At 44.6% G+C, this 18,185-nt stretch overlaps 1 protein-coding gene across 4 annotated transcripts in view; it reads right to left on the reverse strand.

Moving 5' to 3' along the window:
* The window catches only part of ASB15 (ankyrin repeat and SOCS box containing 15), an 83,146-nt gene that overhangs the window by 48,981 nt on the left and 15,980 nt on the right, over positions 1-18,185 (reverse strand). For 3 of the 4 annotated variants that reach the window (XM_044276944.1, XM_044276941.1, XM_044276942.1), the window contains 2 exons: positions 3,808-3,860; positions 3,600-3,731 (listed from right to left, as the gene is read on the reverse strand). In XM_044276944.1, coding sequence (XP_044132879.1) covers positions 3,600-3,731; positions 3,808-3,860 — 185 coding nt within the window. The remainder of the gene's footprint in view (positions 1-3,599; positions 3,732-3,807; positions 3,861-18,185) is intronic. The other variant, XM_044276945.1, reaches the window with a different exon arrangement.

The raw sequence follows: 18,185 nt of genomic DNA on the forward strand, positions 1-18,185 counted from the left end.
TAGTGTCTGCGGCATTTTGCAGGCACAAGGATCGGACCTGCTCTCGTAACTGTGTCAGTTCAGCTCCCAGGTGTCTATCTAGTGTAGACTTATAAAGGCGTTCCAGGTCATATATTTTAGATATAAGTTCAGATAACACTGCTGTCCTTTCTTTTTTTAATCTGGGTTCCTAGCTTGATAAATGTGCCCCTAATATAGCATTTATGTGCTTCCCACACAGTGAGATGATCACTGTCTGGAGTGGTGTTAAGTGAGAAATAGTCAGTCAAGTCTTTCCAAATCTCTGTTGTGACCTGTAGGTCTTGTAATAGGGAGTCATTCAGATGATCGAGGGTCAGATGTGATACGTCCGTTAGTATGGTAACCGATGCATCTTCATGGAGAATCTCTTTTCTCTCAAGCTCCGCAGAGTATGTCTTCTTTCACCTTGTAAAAATGTACTCTGCAGATTACATCACATGGTCTAGCTGGGTCGCGGTTCTTCGTGCCTGCCACCCTGTGTACTCTGTCTAATTTAATTGCGGTATCCAGTGGTCTGTCTAATATTTTGTTAAAAATGGTTACCACTGTGTTGTATAATAGGTTGCCAGAGACTGATTCCGGTATAGTTCGGATTTTAAGATTATTCCGGCATCCCCTATTTTCCACATCATCTAGGTGGAGTGAAAAGTCCTTCATTTGAGTAGTATGAGTGTCCATAATGGCAGAAAGCAAAGACATAGCAGAAGCTGAGGTGGAGTATTGTTGTTCAATATGTTCAGAGACTGTACTGTGTCATGTACTGCTTGAAGGGCTTGGGCTTGTTTCATTTCTATGCGGGCCACCTGTGCTTCTAGGTATGACCTGGTGGGTTGTGCCCTCACCATTTCCCAGAGTTCTGCTAATGTGCAGTCTAATGAAGATGGAGGGGAAGAGCCCCTATATGAAGTGGCTGGTGGTGATGAGGGTAGAGCGAATACAGCTGGTGTGCCCTGACTGAGGGGTGGTGATTCAGACACCGCTATAGTGTTTGTTGGTACCTGTGGTGCGGTTTGCCCTGCCACCCTGGGGTTCATCTGTTGGTCATCATTCAGATGGGGTGACATTGAGGCCTGAGCATGCTTGCTGCCTCCATGTGTGCCCTGGTGTTCTCCCTCAACCTGCGAGGAAGAAGCTTGTTGTGCGGGAGGACTAGTCTCCATCTCATGTATGAAAGCACCGTGGCGCACGCGTGCCGGAGTGAGGGGCGCAGCTTAGGAGCAGAGCGGTGCTGCTGAGGCCACTATTTTAAAGGCCTCTGTTTGCGCCGGCTCAGATGACACGGAGCACAGGTAGTGGCCTGTGGATAGCTAAGGAGGGACCACCAACTGACTCCTTCACCTCCTCCCTTTTGTCATGGCCCTGCAGGAGAGGAAAGAAAGGGTTTCCCAGAGCTTTAGGTGAAGGTGGACCAGGAGCCCTGTGTGCGTGCGTCTTCACTCAGCCATGCCGAAGCCACGCCCCCCAGTTACTTTGTTATATACCATATAATTTGAGTGCCCATTGCTTGCCTGACACCTCCTAAGTGTATATTTATTTGCAGTGTGGTAGTTTGAACATCTCTGTGACATCTAGTGGTGTCTGCCTTTTAGTTTTTGAGTAGCTTGGATTCATATGCAATTAACCTATTTTAGTGTGGATGATTTCTTATAGCAGAATCATGTTACTATCATCATGAGAAGCAGTGCAATGTACACAATTTTGACCATGATTGTGGATCTGCCATGAAGTATTGCTGGGGGGACAGGCTATAGGTATAATAGCAGAATGGCCAGCATTTTGGGTGACTCAGTAATTAGCACTGTAATCTTGCAGTGCTGTGCTCCTGGATTTAAATCCATTCAAAGACAACATCTACATGGAGTTTGCATGTTCTTCCTGTGTTTGCACGGTTTTCCTTTGCATGCACTAGTTTCTTCTCACGCTCCAAAAACAGATATACTAATTCATAATTTAGATTGTAAGCCTCGTGTACAGTCGTGGCCAAAAGTTTTGAGAATGACACAAATATTAGTTTTCACAAAGTTTGCTGCTAAACTGCTGTTAGATCTTTGTTTCAGTTGTTTCTGTGATGTAGTGAAATATAATTACACGCACCTTATACGTTTCAAAGGCTTTTATCGACAATTACATGACATTTATGCAAAGAGTCAGTATTTTCAGTGTTGGCCCTTCTTTTTCAGGACCTCTTCAATTCGACTGGGCATGCTCTAAATCAACTTCTGGGCCAATTCCTGACTGATAGCAACCCATTCTTTCATAATCACTTCTTGGAGTTTGTCAGAATTAGTTGGTTTTTGTTTGTCCACCCGCCTCTTGAGGATTGACCACAAGTTTTCAATGGGATTAAGATCTGGGGAGTTTCCAGGCCATGGACCCAAAATATCAACGTTTTGGTCCCCGAGCCACTTAGTTATCACTGTTGCCTTATGGCACGGTGCTCCATCGTGCTGGAAAATGCATTGCTCTTCACCAAACTGTTGTTGGATTGTTGGAAGAAGTTGCTGTTGGAGGGTGTTTTGGTACTATTCTTTATTCATGGCTGTGTTTTTGGGCAAAATTGTGAGTGAGCCCATTCCCTTGGATGAGAAGCAACCCCACACATGGAATAAATCTCAGGATGCTTTACTGTTGGCATGACTGATGGTAGCGCTCACCTTTTCTTCCCCGGACAAGCCTTTTTCCTGATGCCCCAAACAATCGGAAAGAGGCTTCATCGGAGAATATGACTTTGCCCCAGTCCTCAGCAGTCCATTCACCATATTTTCTGCAGAAGATCAATCTGTCCCTGATGGTTTTTTTTGGAGAGAAGTGGCTTCTTTGCTGCCCTTCTTGACACCAGGCCATCTTCCAAAAGTCTTCGCCTCACTGTGCGTGCAGATGCGCTCACACCTGCCTGCTGCCATTCCTGAGCAAGCTCTGCACTGGTGGCACTCCGATCCCGCAGCTGAATCCTCTTTAGAAGACGATCCTGGCGCTTGCTGGACTTTCTTGGACACCCTGAAGCCTTCTTAACAAGAATTGAACATCTTTCCTTGAAGTTCTTGATGATCCTATAAATTGTTGATTGAGGTGCAATCTTAGTAGCCACAATATCCTTGCCTGTTAAGCCATTTTTATGCAACGCAATGATGGCTGCAGGCGTTTCTTTGCAGGTCACCATGGTTAACAATGGAAGAACAATGATTTCAAGCATCACCCTCCTTTTAACAGGTCAAGTCTGCCATTTTAACCCAATCAGCCTGACATCATGATCTCCAGCCTTGTGCTCGTCAAAATTCTCACCTGAGTTAACAAGACGATTACTGAAATGATCTCAGCAGGTCCTTTAATGACAGCAATGAAATGCAGTGGAAAGTTTTTGGGAGGATTAAGTTAATTTTCATGGCAAAGAAGGACTATGCAATTCATCTGATCACTCTTCATAACATTCTGGAGTATATGCAAATTGCTATTATAAAAACTTAAGCAGCAACTTTTCCAATATTGATGTAATTCTCAAAACTTTTGGCCACGACTGTACATTTATAAGTGAATAACATAAAAAAAAGTAAATACATCTGTATTTTATAGAAACTTACCATCGAGGATGATTTCTGTTATCTGACGGACTGGTTGGACAACTGCTACATGTATAGGAAACCAGCCTTTTTCATCAGCTTCATCAAGTGCATACTTATATTGAATATATTTCTGCAGTTCAGTGATTTCCCCTAAAAAGGATACATTTTAACTCTCTACCAAATATATGGTTATTTTACTAAACATTCTGACGTGTTTGTATCTTACCTTGTTTTATGGCGGTCACAATTTTTCTGTTTATATCACTTGGTGGTACAAATCTGCAAAAATTGTTCAGCATCAAATCTTTAATAAATCAGGCTTTGTTATCAAACAACAAATAAAATGTACTGGATTCAGAGGGTATTCAAGATAGATGTAAAAATATAATGAAATTTGGTGTCTTAGGACAGCCATGTTGCTTAGATATGCTAACAGTTTCTGTTTAGCAGGGTTCTGACTGCTGGGACCCCTTGTAATCACTATAAGGCTAGTTTGTCATGGATGAGGTATAGGAGGAAACACCAAACTGACAACCAGGAGGAAAAGGGAAAGCCACTAGGCCTCAACGCTAGGGACAGGAAAAGGTCGCCTCCTAGTAACCCTACTCCTGGCCCTGACTCCTAACCATATGGGCACCCCTTGAAGGTAGAAATGCCCATACCCTGGGACCCTGTAACCCAAAAGAGCCCTAAGAATATTGTCAGGGCAAAGGCAACCCGTTGCTTCCCCAATGAAGGAATAGGCGTCTCCCTGAGGCCTAGTAACAACAAGCAAGGAAAGGAAAACAAAACGCAAACACACGCGACACTAAACTTCTGTAGTGATGGACGAGCAGGAACACCAGAGACGACCTCACACTAGCTCAGCCAAATCCAAATTAAGCTATCTACCGCACAGTCAGAAAGGTGGGGCAACACTAAATAGGGTAGAGTAATGAGTACTAAGCTACACCTACACAAACACTAAGTAAAGTAGAGTAATCAAAGAGGCTGTTAGATTCCTCCACGCTCCGCCAGTCTCCTTGATCTCCTGACATCTGTCACAGAAGAGACCATGACATAGTGTTACACAGTTTTTGGGGGCAATTTTATGAAGATTTGCAGTTTTTGGTATATTTTTTTGCTGGCATTCTTTCCACATTTTGTAATGACTCTCGGTATGTAAGGACAGAGACGGACAGTGAGCCCTGACCTGGAACCCAGCCCACTTTCCCTACTTACTTTCAGTTCAAGCCCTAGGTAGCAAGACCGCAACTGGTTGACAGTCCCTATGCTACTAAGGTGAAGAGATGGACAAACACCAAAAGACAAAAACATCACACAGGGATAGTCGTACAAAAATGGGTCAGAACCATGCAGGCGACACTCCATTAGTTAGAACACTAGCACACAGGAATAGAGTAGCTGAGCAATCAGCCAACTGCTAGTCTCCTCCAGCAAATACCCACTGTAGGGAGAAAGAGCATTGCATCCTGTTGCTAAGGATGCTGCCATGTTACCAGGGGGAGTAGCTTAGCAGCTCATCGCTCCTGTTGCAGTCACACCAAAGCTGGAGATCTCGCCCTGGAGCCCGGACAGGTACGTTTGTGACACATGGACAGTGAGCCCTTAAATAGAACCCAGCCCACTTTCCCTATGTACTTGAAGTACAATCCGTAGGTGGCAAGACCACAACTAGTCGACAATCCCTATACTACTAAGGTGCACAGACACACACCAAAAGACAAACATAAAAACAGGGTAGTATGTAAATAGGTCAGAATTAGATAGGCTATGCTGACCAAACAAGAGACAGAGAGTGGTCAGAAGACAAGCTGAGAACAGAACCAGATCGATAACACAGTACCAAATGAGAGAAGGAGAGTGGTCAGAAGACAAGCCAGGGTCAGAGGAACAAGCAATCCAAAAAGCACAGGAACCAGAAACACAGCTAGTGATTCAGAGATGATTACTGGCACTGGTGCATGACTAGGAAGGGGTTTAAATAGACCACTGAGCTTCATGATTAGAACCTGATAGGTCATGACTCGGCGCTCTATTAGTCAGAAACACTAGCACATAGGAATAGGGCAGCTGAGCAATCATCCCACTGCTAGTTTGCACCAGCACAAGCACACTATGGGGAGAAACAGATCTTTGCATTAAAGGGGTTATCCAAAGTCTAACACATGCCCCCCAATGCCTGGGCCCGTCATATGGATTATACTTACCCCGCTCCCTGGCACCCACATCGCTCCCGCTCCCCGCACGGCTGCCGCTGCGTCACCTGCGATGCTAGGGAGGTTTGTCCCCGTCGCGGCCTGCTATTGGCTGCTCCCCTCGTCATCAGATGTTTTGATCCAAGGAGATGCAGCAGCAGTCATGCGGGGATCTGGAGCAATGCGGGTGCCGGGGAAAGTATAATCTATATGAGGGACCTGGGCATTGGGGGGCATGTGTTAGACTTTGGATAACCCCTTTAAGGTTGTTGTCATGTCACCAGGGGATGTGGCTTAGCACCGTTTCTCTCCCAGTGCGGGACAGGTGAGTTGGTGAGACATTTTAGGCAAAAAATGACACGTCCCGACATTGCATGGAAGTCTATGGAAAATATTAAATTGTGGAGAAATTGGCTTTTTTTTTTGTTGTGGAGTTTTTTCCACCCTTGTTGGCATTTTTCAAATCACTAAAAAAAAGTGAAGTTAACAGATTCAAAGCTCACTTTTTTTTAACCAACTACTACTGCTGCTGCCAATATTAAGGAAATGTTGTATACATGGAGGCCATTTTGCTAAATATTACATAGAGGGCCAGGTATGCCACAGCAGCAGCTGCTGATTACTTAGCAGCAATATACTCTGGTTCATAGGGAGGGAATTTAAGTGGGTCATCCCCTCCATGATATCTATATGTGGGAATATGTTACATGGAACGTTGTTGTCTACAGTTTTAGACTTAGATTTTTTTTTAGGCAAGCACCTGGATCTAAATACTTTTGTAAAGGCATGTAATTAAAAGTTTAGTATAGCCACTGAGTTATTTAATCAAATGTATAACACCACCTGTTGTCTGTTCTGTTCCTCAACTCTCTGTCTACCTCAGTAACATCGCTGAGGTGGATGCAGATGCTCAGTTCCATCCTTCAACTGCCGCCAGCCACATCCACTGTTAGGGTCCATTTACACGTCCGCAACTGTTTTGCGGTCCGCAAAGCACGTACAACGTCCATGTGCGTTCTGCCGGCACTACAATAGAAATGCCTTTTCTCGTCCGTGGCTGTGGACAAGAATAGGACATGTTCTATTTTTTTGCAGGGCCGCGGAACGGAAGTGCAGATGCGCACAGCACATGATGTGTTGTTCTCATCTTTTGAGGCCCCATTGAAATTAAATGGGTCCGCACCCGTTCTGCAAAATTGCACAATGGATGCGGACCCATTTTGCGGACATGTGAATGGACCCTTAGAAGCTGTGACAGTTACAGGGAGAGAGCTTCAGCAGAAAGGACATAACACCCAAGTGGTGTTAGGAAGAGAGATGCAGCAGAAAGGACACATTTCCTCAACTGTGTTAAGAAGAAAGCTACACACAAAGGCCATGGTTCCTGAACTGTGATAGGGAGAGAACTGTGGGAGAGAACTGTAGGGAGAGTTCCTGAACTGTGATAGCATAAAGAACATGCCCCTTAGTTGCCTACCTAATCCATAACAACCTCTAAAATAACTAGATCTGGGCTGGTGTTTTGTTTGTATGACAATAAGCTTATACCAGGATGTTCTTCTTCTAATTTTATCTTGACAAAACAATTCCAGTCATTTGGCATGTACAAATCAGCTTCAAAACCTAAGACAATTCTGTGTAAACCAGTTGGTCATCAGACATTATTTGTCTATGACACAGGATTCCTACCAGGCCTACATTTTCTGCTGATCTCTAGAAGCTTAAGTGCTTGACACTGTGTATACAAAATCTTGTTCCATTAAGTTACTTCAAAGGGAGAACTATCCAAAGCAATAGGAAAGTAGAATAGCAGCCCATAGCAACCAATCAATTAGATAAGAAGTGTGAATGAGAAGATCATTTTTAGCAAAACCAAAAAATATAAAAACCGGTCACATCACTGGAGGTCCCACTAGATAAACGATCCAACCCTATGCTATATTTTGTGAGCTGTGACCTGTTAAGAATGTGGCAACTTGAAGGACAGGTAGTATTTTTCAGCGATACCATTTTGTGTACATACTGTACAATTTTTTATTAACTATTATTCATTTCTTTTTTGGAGGCAATGGAAAAAGGCCACAATTCTGCTGTTGTTCTGGGGATTTTTTTTTATTGTTCACAATGCAATATAATTATCTGGCAATGTGTAATGGTAGAATAAATCCTAGTTTTTTAAAGGGGTTTTCCGAGATTTTGATACCGATAACCTATCCTCAGGATTAGGGTTGTTGCGATTCCAAAATTTTGATTCGATTCTGATGTTATAAAAAAGTATTGCGATACTCGATACCATTCGATACTACGCAAAAAAATTAAACACCAGAAAAGCAGCGTGCATTCCGCATTTTATGGAACGTCTGGCCTATAATCGAACAGTCCGATCCAATTTTTCTGTTAAGGCGTTCACCGCATAGGAGATATTTTTTATATTTTAATAGTTCACACTTTTTTGGGCGTGGCGATATGTAATATGTTTATTTATTTATTGTTTATATACAGTTGCAATAAAAAGTATGTGAACCCTATGGAATGATATGGATTTCTGCACAAAGTGGTCATAAAATGTGATCTGATCGTCATCTATGTCGCAACAATAGACAATCACAGCCTGCTTAAACTAATAACACACAAATTAAATGTTACCATGTTTTTATTGAACACACCATGTAAACATTCACAGTGCAGGTGGAAAAAGTATGTGAACCCCTAGACCAATGACATCTCCAAGAGCAAATTGGAGGGAGGTGTCAGCCAACTGGAGTCCAATCAATGAGATGAGATTGGAGGTGTTGGTCTCCAAAAGTCTTACTGTTCATCAGTCCACGGTAAGACAAATTGTCTATAAATGGAGAAAGTTCAGCACTGCTGCTACTCCCCCTAGGAGTGGCCGTCCTGTAAAGATGACTGCAAGAGCACAGCGCAGACTGCTCAATGAAGTGAAGAAGAATCCTAGAATGTCAGCTAAAGACTTACAAAAGTCTCTGGCATATGCTAACAACCCTGTTAGCGAATCTACGATACGTAAAACACTAAACAAGAATGGATTTCATGGCAGGATACCACAGAGGAAGCCACTGCTGTCCCAAAAAAAAAAAACATTGCTACACATTTACAGTTTGCACAAAAGCACCTGGATGTTCCATAGCAGTACTGGCAAAATATTCTGTGGACAGATGAAACCAAAGTTGAGTTGTTTGGAAGAAACACACAACACTATGTGTGGAGAAAAAGAGGCACATCACACTTACATCAAAACCTCATCCCAACTATGTAGTATGGTGGTGGGGGCATCATGGTTTGGGGCTGCTTTGCTGCGTCAGGGCCTGAACGGATTACTATCATCGAAGGAAAAATTAATTCCCAAGTTTATCAAGACATTTTGCAGGAGAACTTAAGACCATCTGTCCACCAGCTGAAGCTCAACAGAAGATGGGTGTTGCAACAGGACAACGACCCCAAGCATAGACGTAAATCAACAACAGAATGGCTTAAACAGAAGAAAATACGCCTTCTGGAGTTGCCCAGTCAGAGTCCTGGCCTCAACCGATTGAGATGCTGTGGCATGACCTCAAGAAAGCGATTCACATCAGACATCCCAAGAATATTGCTGAACTGAAACAGTTCTGTAAAGAGGAATGGTCAAGAATTACTCCTGACCGTTGTGCATGTCTGATCTGCAACTACAGGAAACGTTTGGTTGACGTTATTGCTGCCAAAGGAGGTTCAACCAGTTATTAAATTCAAGGGTTCACATACTTTTTCCACCTGCACTGTGAATGTTTACTTGGTGTGTTCAATAAAAACATGGTAACATTTAATTATTTGTGTGCACAGAGACAAACGCTCAAGATGATCCCATGGGGTAAGTGATGAATATGGTTACCACACTCTTAGTGTCATCCAGCCGCATTCCCAATAGTCTGCGTCAGTGCCTCATAAGGTAAAAAATGAGGTCCTCATTTTCTATCTTATGAGGCACTGACGCAGACTAAAGCGTGGTGTTGTCAACTGTAATGGCTTAGGTGCCCATGTTATTGAATCTAAACTGGCGAACAGTGTACTTGGCATCCACTGGATGATAGTTATATTTTCTATCGCACATTTCAACATTTTAGAAATTAGTAGAACGATATTGTGTACTCAGCATTTATTTAATATCTATAATAACAACTGTGTGTACTGAGCATTTATTATTTTTTGTATCTAGAATAGGCCACAGTATATAAACATTGGGCATACCATTAAAGTTCTGCCTGTGTCACCGGTTTTCAGGGCCATCCTAGGACATACAGGAGGTTCCTGAATACAGGATCGCCCCTATCGGGGTGGCTATTCCGTTCTTTAGGCAGGGATTATCAAGAAAAGGGTAAGCACTAGGGACAGGTCCCAAATCGATTGCCATAACCCTACCTGAAGAACAGTCCCCTCCGGAATCTTGGAGGACTCAGGACCACCGTGTCCATACCGTATCTATTGCTATTTATTTTGCGTATTTATAGTTTTTTTGTGTGTGTTTTTGTGGGGTTGTTTTAATATAAAATAGAATAAAGGCTACGTTTTAGAATTGGTGGTACTCTGTGAAGGCAGAATCACATAGCCAGCACCCAACCTCTATGGCAGAGGACTGCGATCAGCGGCAGTTAACCCCTCAGATGCCTCAGCTGAGGGGTTAACTGCCATGGATTCCAGCACCCTGTCATAGAGGTCGGGTGCCAGCTATGTGATTCTGCCGCTGGCACCCGCCTCCTGTATTTGTATTAATGGGTGTGTTATCATCATTGGTGGCGCAGTGGCCACAGCCCCTCCCCTCCTCCGCCCCTTCTCCCCTGTACTGCTGACGGAACATGGCGAGCGCTGAGAGCAGCGTGCACCACATTCTCTGATACCAGGCTGCACATGTCACAACCAGACAGCTGAGAAGCTCTGACAGAGGCCTTTCAGAACCTCCTCCTTGAATTTCTGTGTTGTGGTATTCAGCTCCTCCTCTCGTCAGCCTCTCTCAGCTGTCATGTGTTAATTGCTTCCCTTTAAATGCCTCCCCAGAATGCTTTTCTGGGCGGCTTATATTACTTCCTGGAGTGTGTGTGCACGCTGATCTGTCCTCCTGTTTGCTTCAAAGGTAAGTGTACCTTTATCTGTTAATATCTGTTTGCTGGATCCCAGGTGACCCTGACTCCCTCCGTGTCTTGTGTAGGGAGCCGGTGGTCGTGTCCCCTCACTATTGTAGGGTGCTCAGGGCTTTATAGTCAAGGTTCGTGGATATGCAAACCTCCACCATTCGGATCTTTGCATAGGCTGAGCAGCCAGGGAAAGTGCCAGGTCTTCTGCAGGGGTCTCCCTTGGTTCCTTAGTTTTTGGATCCAGCGAGTCGTTTATACATGTTGCTTTGCCTTGTTACCTGTATACATTCCGTGACATTATAAGCCGCCAAAACCGTCTTAAGCATGGATCCGGTTTCACTTTTGGCTGAACGCTTCCAGGGTCTTTCATTGGAGGTAGCTGACCTCCGTAAGACTTTTTCTCAGCTTCAAGTGACCGGTTCAGCTTGCGTTCATGGAGCTTGTTCTGAGCCTAAGATCTCGCTCCCGGATACGTTCTCCGGGGGTAGTGAGAATTTTGTGCGTTTTAGAGAGGCTTGCAAACTCCATTTTCGCCTTCTTCCCCATTCTTCTGGTGATGAGGAACGGAGGGTGGGGATCATTATATCGCTGCTCAGGGGTAACGCTCAGTCCTGGGCCTTTTCGCTGCCGGAGGGGGCACGGCCCCTCCGTTCAGTGGATGAATTCTTTTTAGCCCTGGGTCAGATATATGATGATCCGGATCGTATTGCTCTGGCGGAGTCTAGACGACGTCTCCTATGCCAGGGTAAACAATCCGCAGAAATATACTGCTCAGAATTTCGGAGTTGGGCAGCTGATACTGGTTGGAATGATGCTGCACTCCGAAGTCAATTTTGCCATGGTCTTTCAGAGGGATTGAAAGATGCATTTGCCTTTCATGAAAGGCCTATTTCTTTGGACTCTGCTATGTCTCAGGCCGTTCGTATTGACAGGCGTCTTAGAGAGAGAGGAGAGATCTCTCCTTCCTGTCATACTCGGTCCCAGGACTGTGCAGTGGTCCCATTCTCTGCGCAGGGGTCTCAGTCGCTGTCAGCCCCTTCTGAGCAGGAGTCCATGCAGCTGGGGTTGATTGCTTCTGACAATAGAAGATTCAGCCCGCATGGGAGGGTTTGTTTTTGTTGTGGAGGTATTAATCATTTGGCAAATATTTGTCCCTCTAGGAGATTCAGGCAGTTCTCTGGGTATAATAAAGAAACAAAGAGGAAAAAATCTTTGAAAAATGTTCCGTCTGTTACTATTGGCAGGATTGAGCCGGAGATTGAAGATTTTCCGTTTGCTTGTAGTTCCGTTTTGTCCTGCCAGCTAGGGTGGCGCTAGAGAGCAAGAACATTTTTTGTGAGATTTTTGTGGATAGTGGAGCAGCGGTCAATCTCATTGATAATCACTTTGCGATAACTCATGGTTTCCAGGTGTGCGCTTTGAGAAAGGATATTCCTGTGTTTGCTATCGATTCCGCTCCACTTTCTCAGAAGTCATTAAAGGGCATAGTTCACAATATCCGTTTAATTGTGAGTGATGCTCATGTTGAGGATGTGTCATGTTTCGTCCTTAGCGGATTACCTACTCCTCTTGTGTTGGGGCTACCCTGGCTCACTAAACATAACCCCACCATTGATTGGCAAGCAAGGCAAATAAATGGTTGGAGTGACTTTTGCAGAGAGAATTGCCTCACGACATCTGTTTCTGAGGTTGCTACTAAGACTGTACCATCTTTTCTCTCTGAATTTTCGGATGTCTTCTCTGAGAGTGGGGTTCAGGATTTGCCCCCGCACAGGGAGTACGATTGCCCTATTAATCTCATCCCAGACGCCAAGCTGCCTAAATCTTGTTTATACAATCTCTCCCAACCTGAGAGGATCGCTATGCGTACTTATATCTCTGAGAGTCTGAGAAAGGGACACATACGACCCTCGAAGTCACCTGTTGCCGCTGGTTTTTTCTTTGTTAAGAAAAAAGATGGTTCTTTAAGACCTTGTCTGGATTTCAGGGAGCTGAACAATATCACAATTCGTGACCCTTATCCGCTTCCTCTGATCCCGGACCTATTTAACCAGGTTGTTGGGGCTAAAGTCTTTTCCAAATTAGATTTAAGAGGGGCATACAACCTGGTCAGGGTCAGAGAAGGGGACGAATGGAAGACGGCCTTCAATACCCCTGAGGGCCATTTTGAAAATTTGGTTATGCCTTTTGGTTTGATGAATGCCCCAGCCGTTTTTCAGCATTTCGTGAACAGCATTTTTTATCATTTGATGGGAAAATTTGTATTGGTGTATTTGGATGACATTTTGATTTTTTCTCCCGATTTCAAAACTCATAAGGAACATTTACGTCAGGTCTTGCTCATCCTGCGGGAGAATAAATTATATGCGAAACTGGAAAAATGTGTGTTTGCGGTTCCAGAAATTCAATTTCTGGGGTTTCTTCTCTCCGCTTCTGGTTTTCGCATGGACCCCGAGAAGGTCCGCGCTGTGCTTGAGTGGGAGCTTCCTGAGAATCAAAAGGCGCTGATGCGTTTTTTGGGCTTTGCCAATTATTACAGGAAGTTCATTTTGAATTATTCTTCTATTGTTAAACCACTCACTGATATGACCAGAAAGGGGGTAGATTTTTCTTCTTGGTCAGTAGAGGCGCGTAAGGCTTTTTCTGATATCAAGGAGAGTTTTGCTTCCGCTCCCATCTTGGTGCAACCTGATGTTTTGTTACCCTTCATAGTTGAGGTTGATGCTTCTGAGGTGGGTGTGGGGGCGGTCTTGTCTCAGGGTTCCTCTCCTGCCAATTGGCGACCGTGTGCCTTTTTCTCAAGAAAACTCTCCTCCGCAGAGAGAAATTACGATGTGGGAGATAGGGAATTGTTGGCCATCAAGTTGGCTTTTGAGGAATGGCGCCATTGGCTAGAGGGAGCCAGACACCCTATTACCGTATTTACTGACCATAAAAATCTGGCCTACTTGGAGTCAGCCAAGCGTCTGAACCCGAGACAGGCCAGATGGTCGTTGTTCTTTTCTAGGTTTAATTTTGTTGTCACGTTCCGCCCTGGAGTTAAGAATGTGAAGGCAGATGCCCTGTCACGTTGTTTTCCGGGAGGCGGGAATTTTGAAGACCCGGGTCCCATTTTGGCTAAAGGTGTGGTGGTCTCTGCTCTTTTTCCTGAATTGGAGGCAGAGGTGCAGGCAGCCCAGTCAGAGGCTCCTGATCTTTGTCCTCCTGGGAGGTTGTTTGTGCCTCTCGCTTTAAGACACAAGATTTTTAAAGAACACCACGATACGGTCCTTGCTGGGCACCCGGGGGTAAGAGCCACACTGGATCTCATCGCTCGGAGATTCTGGTGGCCTGCGCTTCGTAAGTCGGTTGAGGGTTTTGTGGCAGCCTGCGAGACTTGCGCTCGTGCCAAAGTCCCTCATTCACGGCCATCAGGTCCTCTCCTTCCCTTACCCATTCCTTCCCGTCCTTGGACACATCTGTCCATGGACTTTATCACGGACCTGCCTCGTTCCTCGGGGAAGACTGTGATTCTGGTGGTGGTGGACCGTTTTAGCAAAATGGTGCATTTCATCCCTTTTCCTGGTTTGCCCAATGCTAAGACACTGGCGCAGGCATTTGTTGATCACATTGTCAAATTGCACGGTATTCCTTCAGACATAGTCTCTGATAGGGGCACGCAGTTTGTTTCCAGATTCTGGAAGGCTTTCTGTTCTCGCTTGGGGGTTCGGTTGTCATTCTCTTCTGCTTTCCACCCGCAGTCGAATGGCCAGACAGAGCGCGTCAATCAGAATCTGGAGACATATCTGCGTTGTTTTGTGGCGGAGAATCAAGAGGATTGGTGTTCTTTTTTGTCCCTTGCTGAGTTTGCTTTAAATAACCGTCGTCAGGAGTCCTCTGATAAGTCACCATTTTTTGGTGCATATGGGTTTCATCCACAGTTTGGGACTTTCTCGGGAGAGGGGTCTTCTGGTTTACCTGATGAGGACAGATTCTCCTCGTCTTTGTCATCTATTTGGCAAAAGATTCAAGATAATCTAAAGAGCATGAGTGAGAGATATAAGGCTGCTTTCACACTAGCGTTCGGGTTTCCGTTCGTGAGCTCCGTTTGAAGGAGCTCACGAGCGGACCCGAACGCAGCCGTCCAGCCCTGATGCAGTCTGAATGGAGGCGGATCCGCTCAGACTGCATCAGTCTGGCGGCGTTCAGCCTCCGCTCCGCTCGCCTCCGCACGGACAGGCGGACAGCTGAACGCTGCTTGCAGCGTTCGGGTGTCCGCCTGGCCGTGCGGAGGCGTGCGGATCCGTCCAGACTTACAATGTAAGTCAATGGGGACGGATCCGTTTGAAGATGCCACAATGTGGCTCAATCTTCAAGCGGATCCGTCCCCCATTGACTTTACATTGAAAGTCTGGACGGATCCGTCCCAGGCTATTTTCACACTTAGCTTTTTTTAGCTAATATAATGCAGACGGATCCGTTCTGAACGGAGCCTCCGTCTGCATTATTATGGGCGGATCCGTTCAGAACGGATCCGCCCGAACGCTAGTGTGAAAGTAGCCTAAGCGTGTGGCTGATAAGAGACGTGTGCTTGGTCCGGACCTGAATGTTGGTGATCTGGTGTGGTTGTCTACCAAGAATATCAAATTGAAGGTTCCCTCCTGGAAGTTGGGTCCTAGGTTTATTGGGCCTTACAAAATCCTGTCTGTCATCAATCCTGTTGCATACCGTCTTGATCTTCCTCAGACTTGGAAGATCCATAATGTTTTTCATAAGTCCTTATTGAAACCTTATGTTCAACCCATTGTACCCTCGCCTTTGCCTCCTCCTCCGATTATGGTTGATGGGAATCTTGAATTTCAGGTATCTAGGATTGTGGATTCTCGTCTTGTCCGCGGTTCTCTTCAGTACCTTGTTCAGTGGGAGGGGTATGGTCCTGAGGAGAGGATGTGGGTCCCAGTGACGGACATTAAGGCCTCTCGTCTCATCAGGGCTTTCCATAGGTCCCATCCTGAGAAGGTGGGTTCTGAGTGTCCGGAGTCCACTCGTAGAGGGAGGGGTACTGTCACAACCAGACAGCTGAGAAGCTCTGACAGAGGCCTTTCAGAACCTCCTCCTTGAATTTCTGTGTTGTGGTATTCAGCTCCTCCTCTCGTCAGCCTCTCTCAGCTGTCATGTGTTAATTGCTTCCCTTTAAATGCCTCCCCAGAATGCTTTTCTGGGCGGCTTATATTACTTCCTGGAGTGTGTGTGCACGCTGATCTGTCCTCCTGTTTGCTTCAAAGGTAAGTGTACCTTTATCTGTTAATATCTGTTTGCTGGATCCCAGGTGACCCTGACTCCCTCCGTGTCTTGTGTAGGGAGCCGGTGGTCGTGTCCCCTCACTATTGTAGGGTGCTCAGGGCTTTATAGTCAAGGTTCGTGGATATGCAAACCTCCACCATTCGGATCTTTGCATAGGCTGAGCAGCCAGGGAAAGTGCCAGGTCTTCTGCAGGGGTCTCCCTTGGTTCCTTAGTTTTTGGATCCAGCGAGTCGTTTATACATGTTGCTTTGCCTTGTTACCTGTATACATTCCGTGACAGCACATTAGCGCAGCCTTGTATTGGTAAATGTCAAATCCTGATATCGAATCGATACGGGTACAGAAGTATTGATTGGATATTGATAATTTGATACCTGCTACAACCCTACTCAGGATAGGTTATCAGTATCTGATCGGTGCGGGTCCAACATCCGGGCCCCCCGCCAATCAGCTATTTAAGAAGGCACTAGCACTCCTGTGAGCACCGCGGCCTTCTCTGTGCTTACCAAGCACAGCGTCGTACATTGTATATAGCGACTGTGCTTGGTATCGCACTGAGCCCCACTGAAGTGAATCCCAAGAACAGCACCGTACATTATATAGCGGCCGTGCTCACAGGAGTGCCAGGGCCTTCTCAAACAGCTGATCAGTAGAGGTCCCAGGTGTTGGACTCCCATAAATATGATACTGACATCAGTATCAAAATGTTGGAAAACCCCATTAAATCTTTAACTACATTTTTGCACAGTAAATATAATTTTCTGTGATAAAAGTGGTTTATTTTGTGTCTTTTTTTTACTTTGCATAATTTTTTCCAATAAAATGTATTAAACATACATGGAACCTATAATAGTAATCTAATCAAGAAATCCCAACTGTTCTGATATTGATGGCATGTCCTGAGGATAGTCCATCAATAGTCTGAAAACCCTTCAGAATCTCAGTAGATATTGAACTTGCACACTGAACTTTTGGGTTCCTTAAAACCAGAGAAAAATGTATTATCTTGGAACCTAAAGACTATTTACATTTTTTCAACCATTTCATTTAATTTCTACAATATCTCTGAAAAGAAAAATTAATCAACATTACAAACAGTCTGCATGAAAATATTCCACCATTATGGGTCTACAGCTACTATGCAGAACTATGCATTGTCATGGCAACAGACAACAAACAAATCCTCTGAACTGGCATAGTCCTCTCCCCTTTCCCCTACTTCTTCATAACATACACTTGGTAGATTAACAAGTAGGACTGCAGAACCATGTTTGTTTCCTCTCAGGTTCTATGGAGACATAAAGATCTGCATCATACAACACAATAGGAAAATATTAATGAAGATTACTTTCCTAATTTTTTATTTTAGGATTAAAAAAGTATTTTTAAGGTACAGATACCCTTTAGCTTTGAACAGTTTATGAAATGGCACAGTGATCCTCCAGACAGCCTCATCAGATTTCCACATACTCCTTTATGCCAGGTCCTTATTATATTAAATGCATGCTAAGGTCAAAGTCTACCTTTGAAACCACTAGTCTTTTCATTGGATATATGAGCTATATGGAACATGTTTATGAATTATGAAAATTTTCTTTGCATTCATGAGGAAATTGCTAGCTCATATTTCCTAAAGTAACCAGTCTATTAGCGCTGGTACTAAGCCCAATATCCTGCCAGAACATTTGAGGTATTACTTTCTACAAGAGCACTTTTTCTTACTCACGCCTACTCATCGGAGTGAATCTGATAGGGAAATGTACATGCCAGCCTTTAATCCTACAGCTCAGATTCAGGGACAGATACCTAATTGACCCCTAGCAATTTTATCCTGGCTAACTTACCACTTTGAGTTATACTAAAATAGAGCTTAGCCTTCTCATATTCTTCACCAAACAGGATCCATAATTCTTTTCCATAAGTTTAAAGTTCGTAGAACTTTTGACCCATCAAGCAGTCTACTTGCCAGTTTTTGGCACACTAAGTTCCGTATGTCATTA

The sequence above is a fragment of the Bufo gargarizans genome, chromosome 2 (genome assembly GCF_014858855.1).
Source record: "Bufo gargarizans isolate SCDJY-AF-19 chromosome 2, ASM1485885v1, whole genome shotgun sequence".
NCBI classification, from domain to species: domain Eukaryota; kingdom Metazoa; phylum Chordata; class Amphibia; order Anura; family Bufonidae; genus Bufo; species Bufo gargarizans.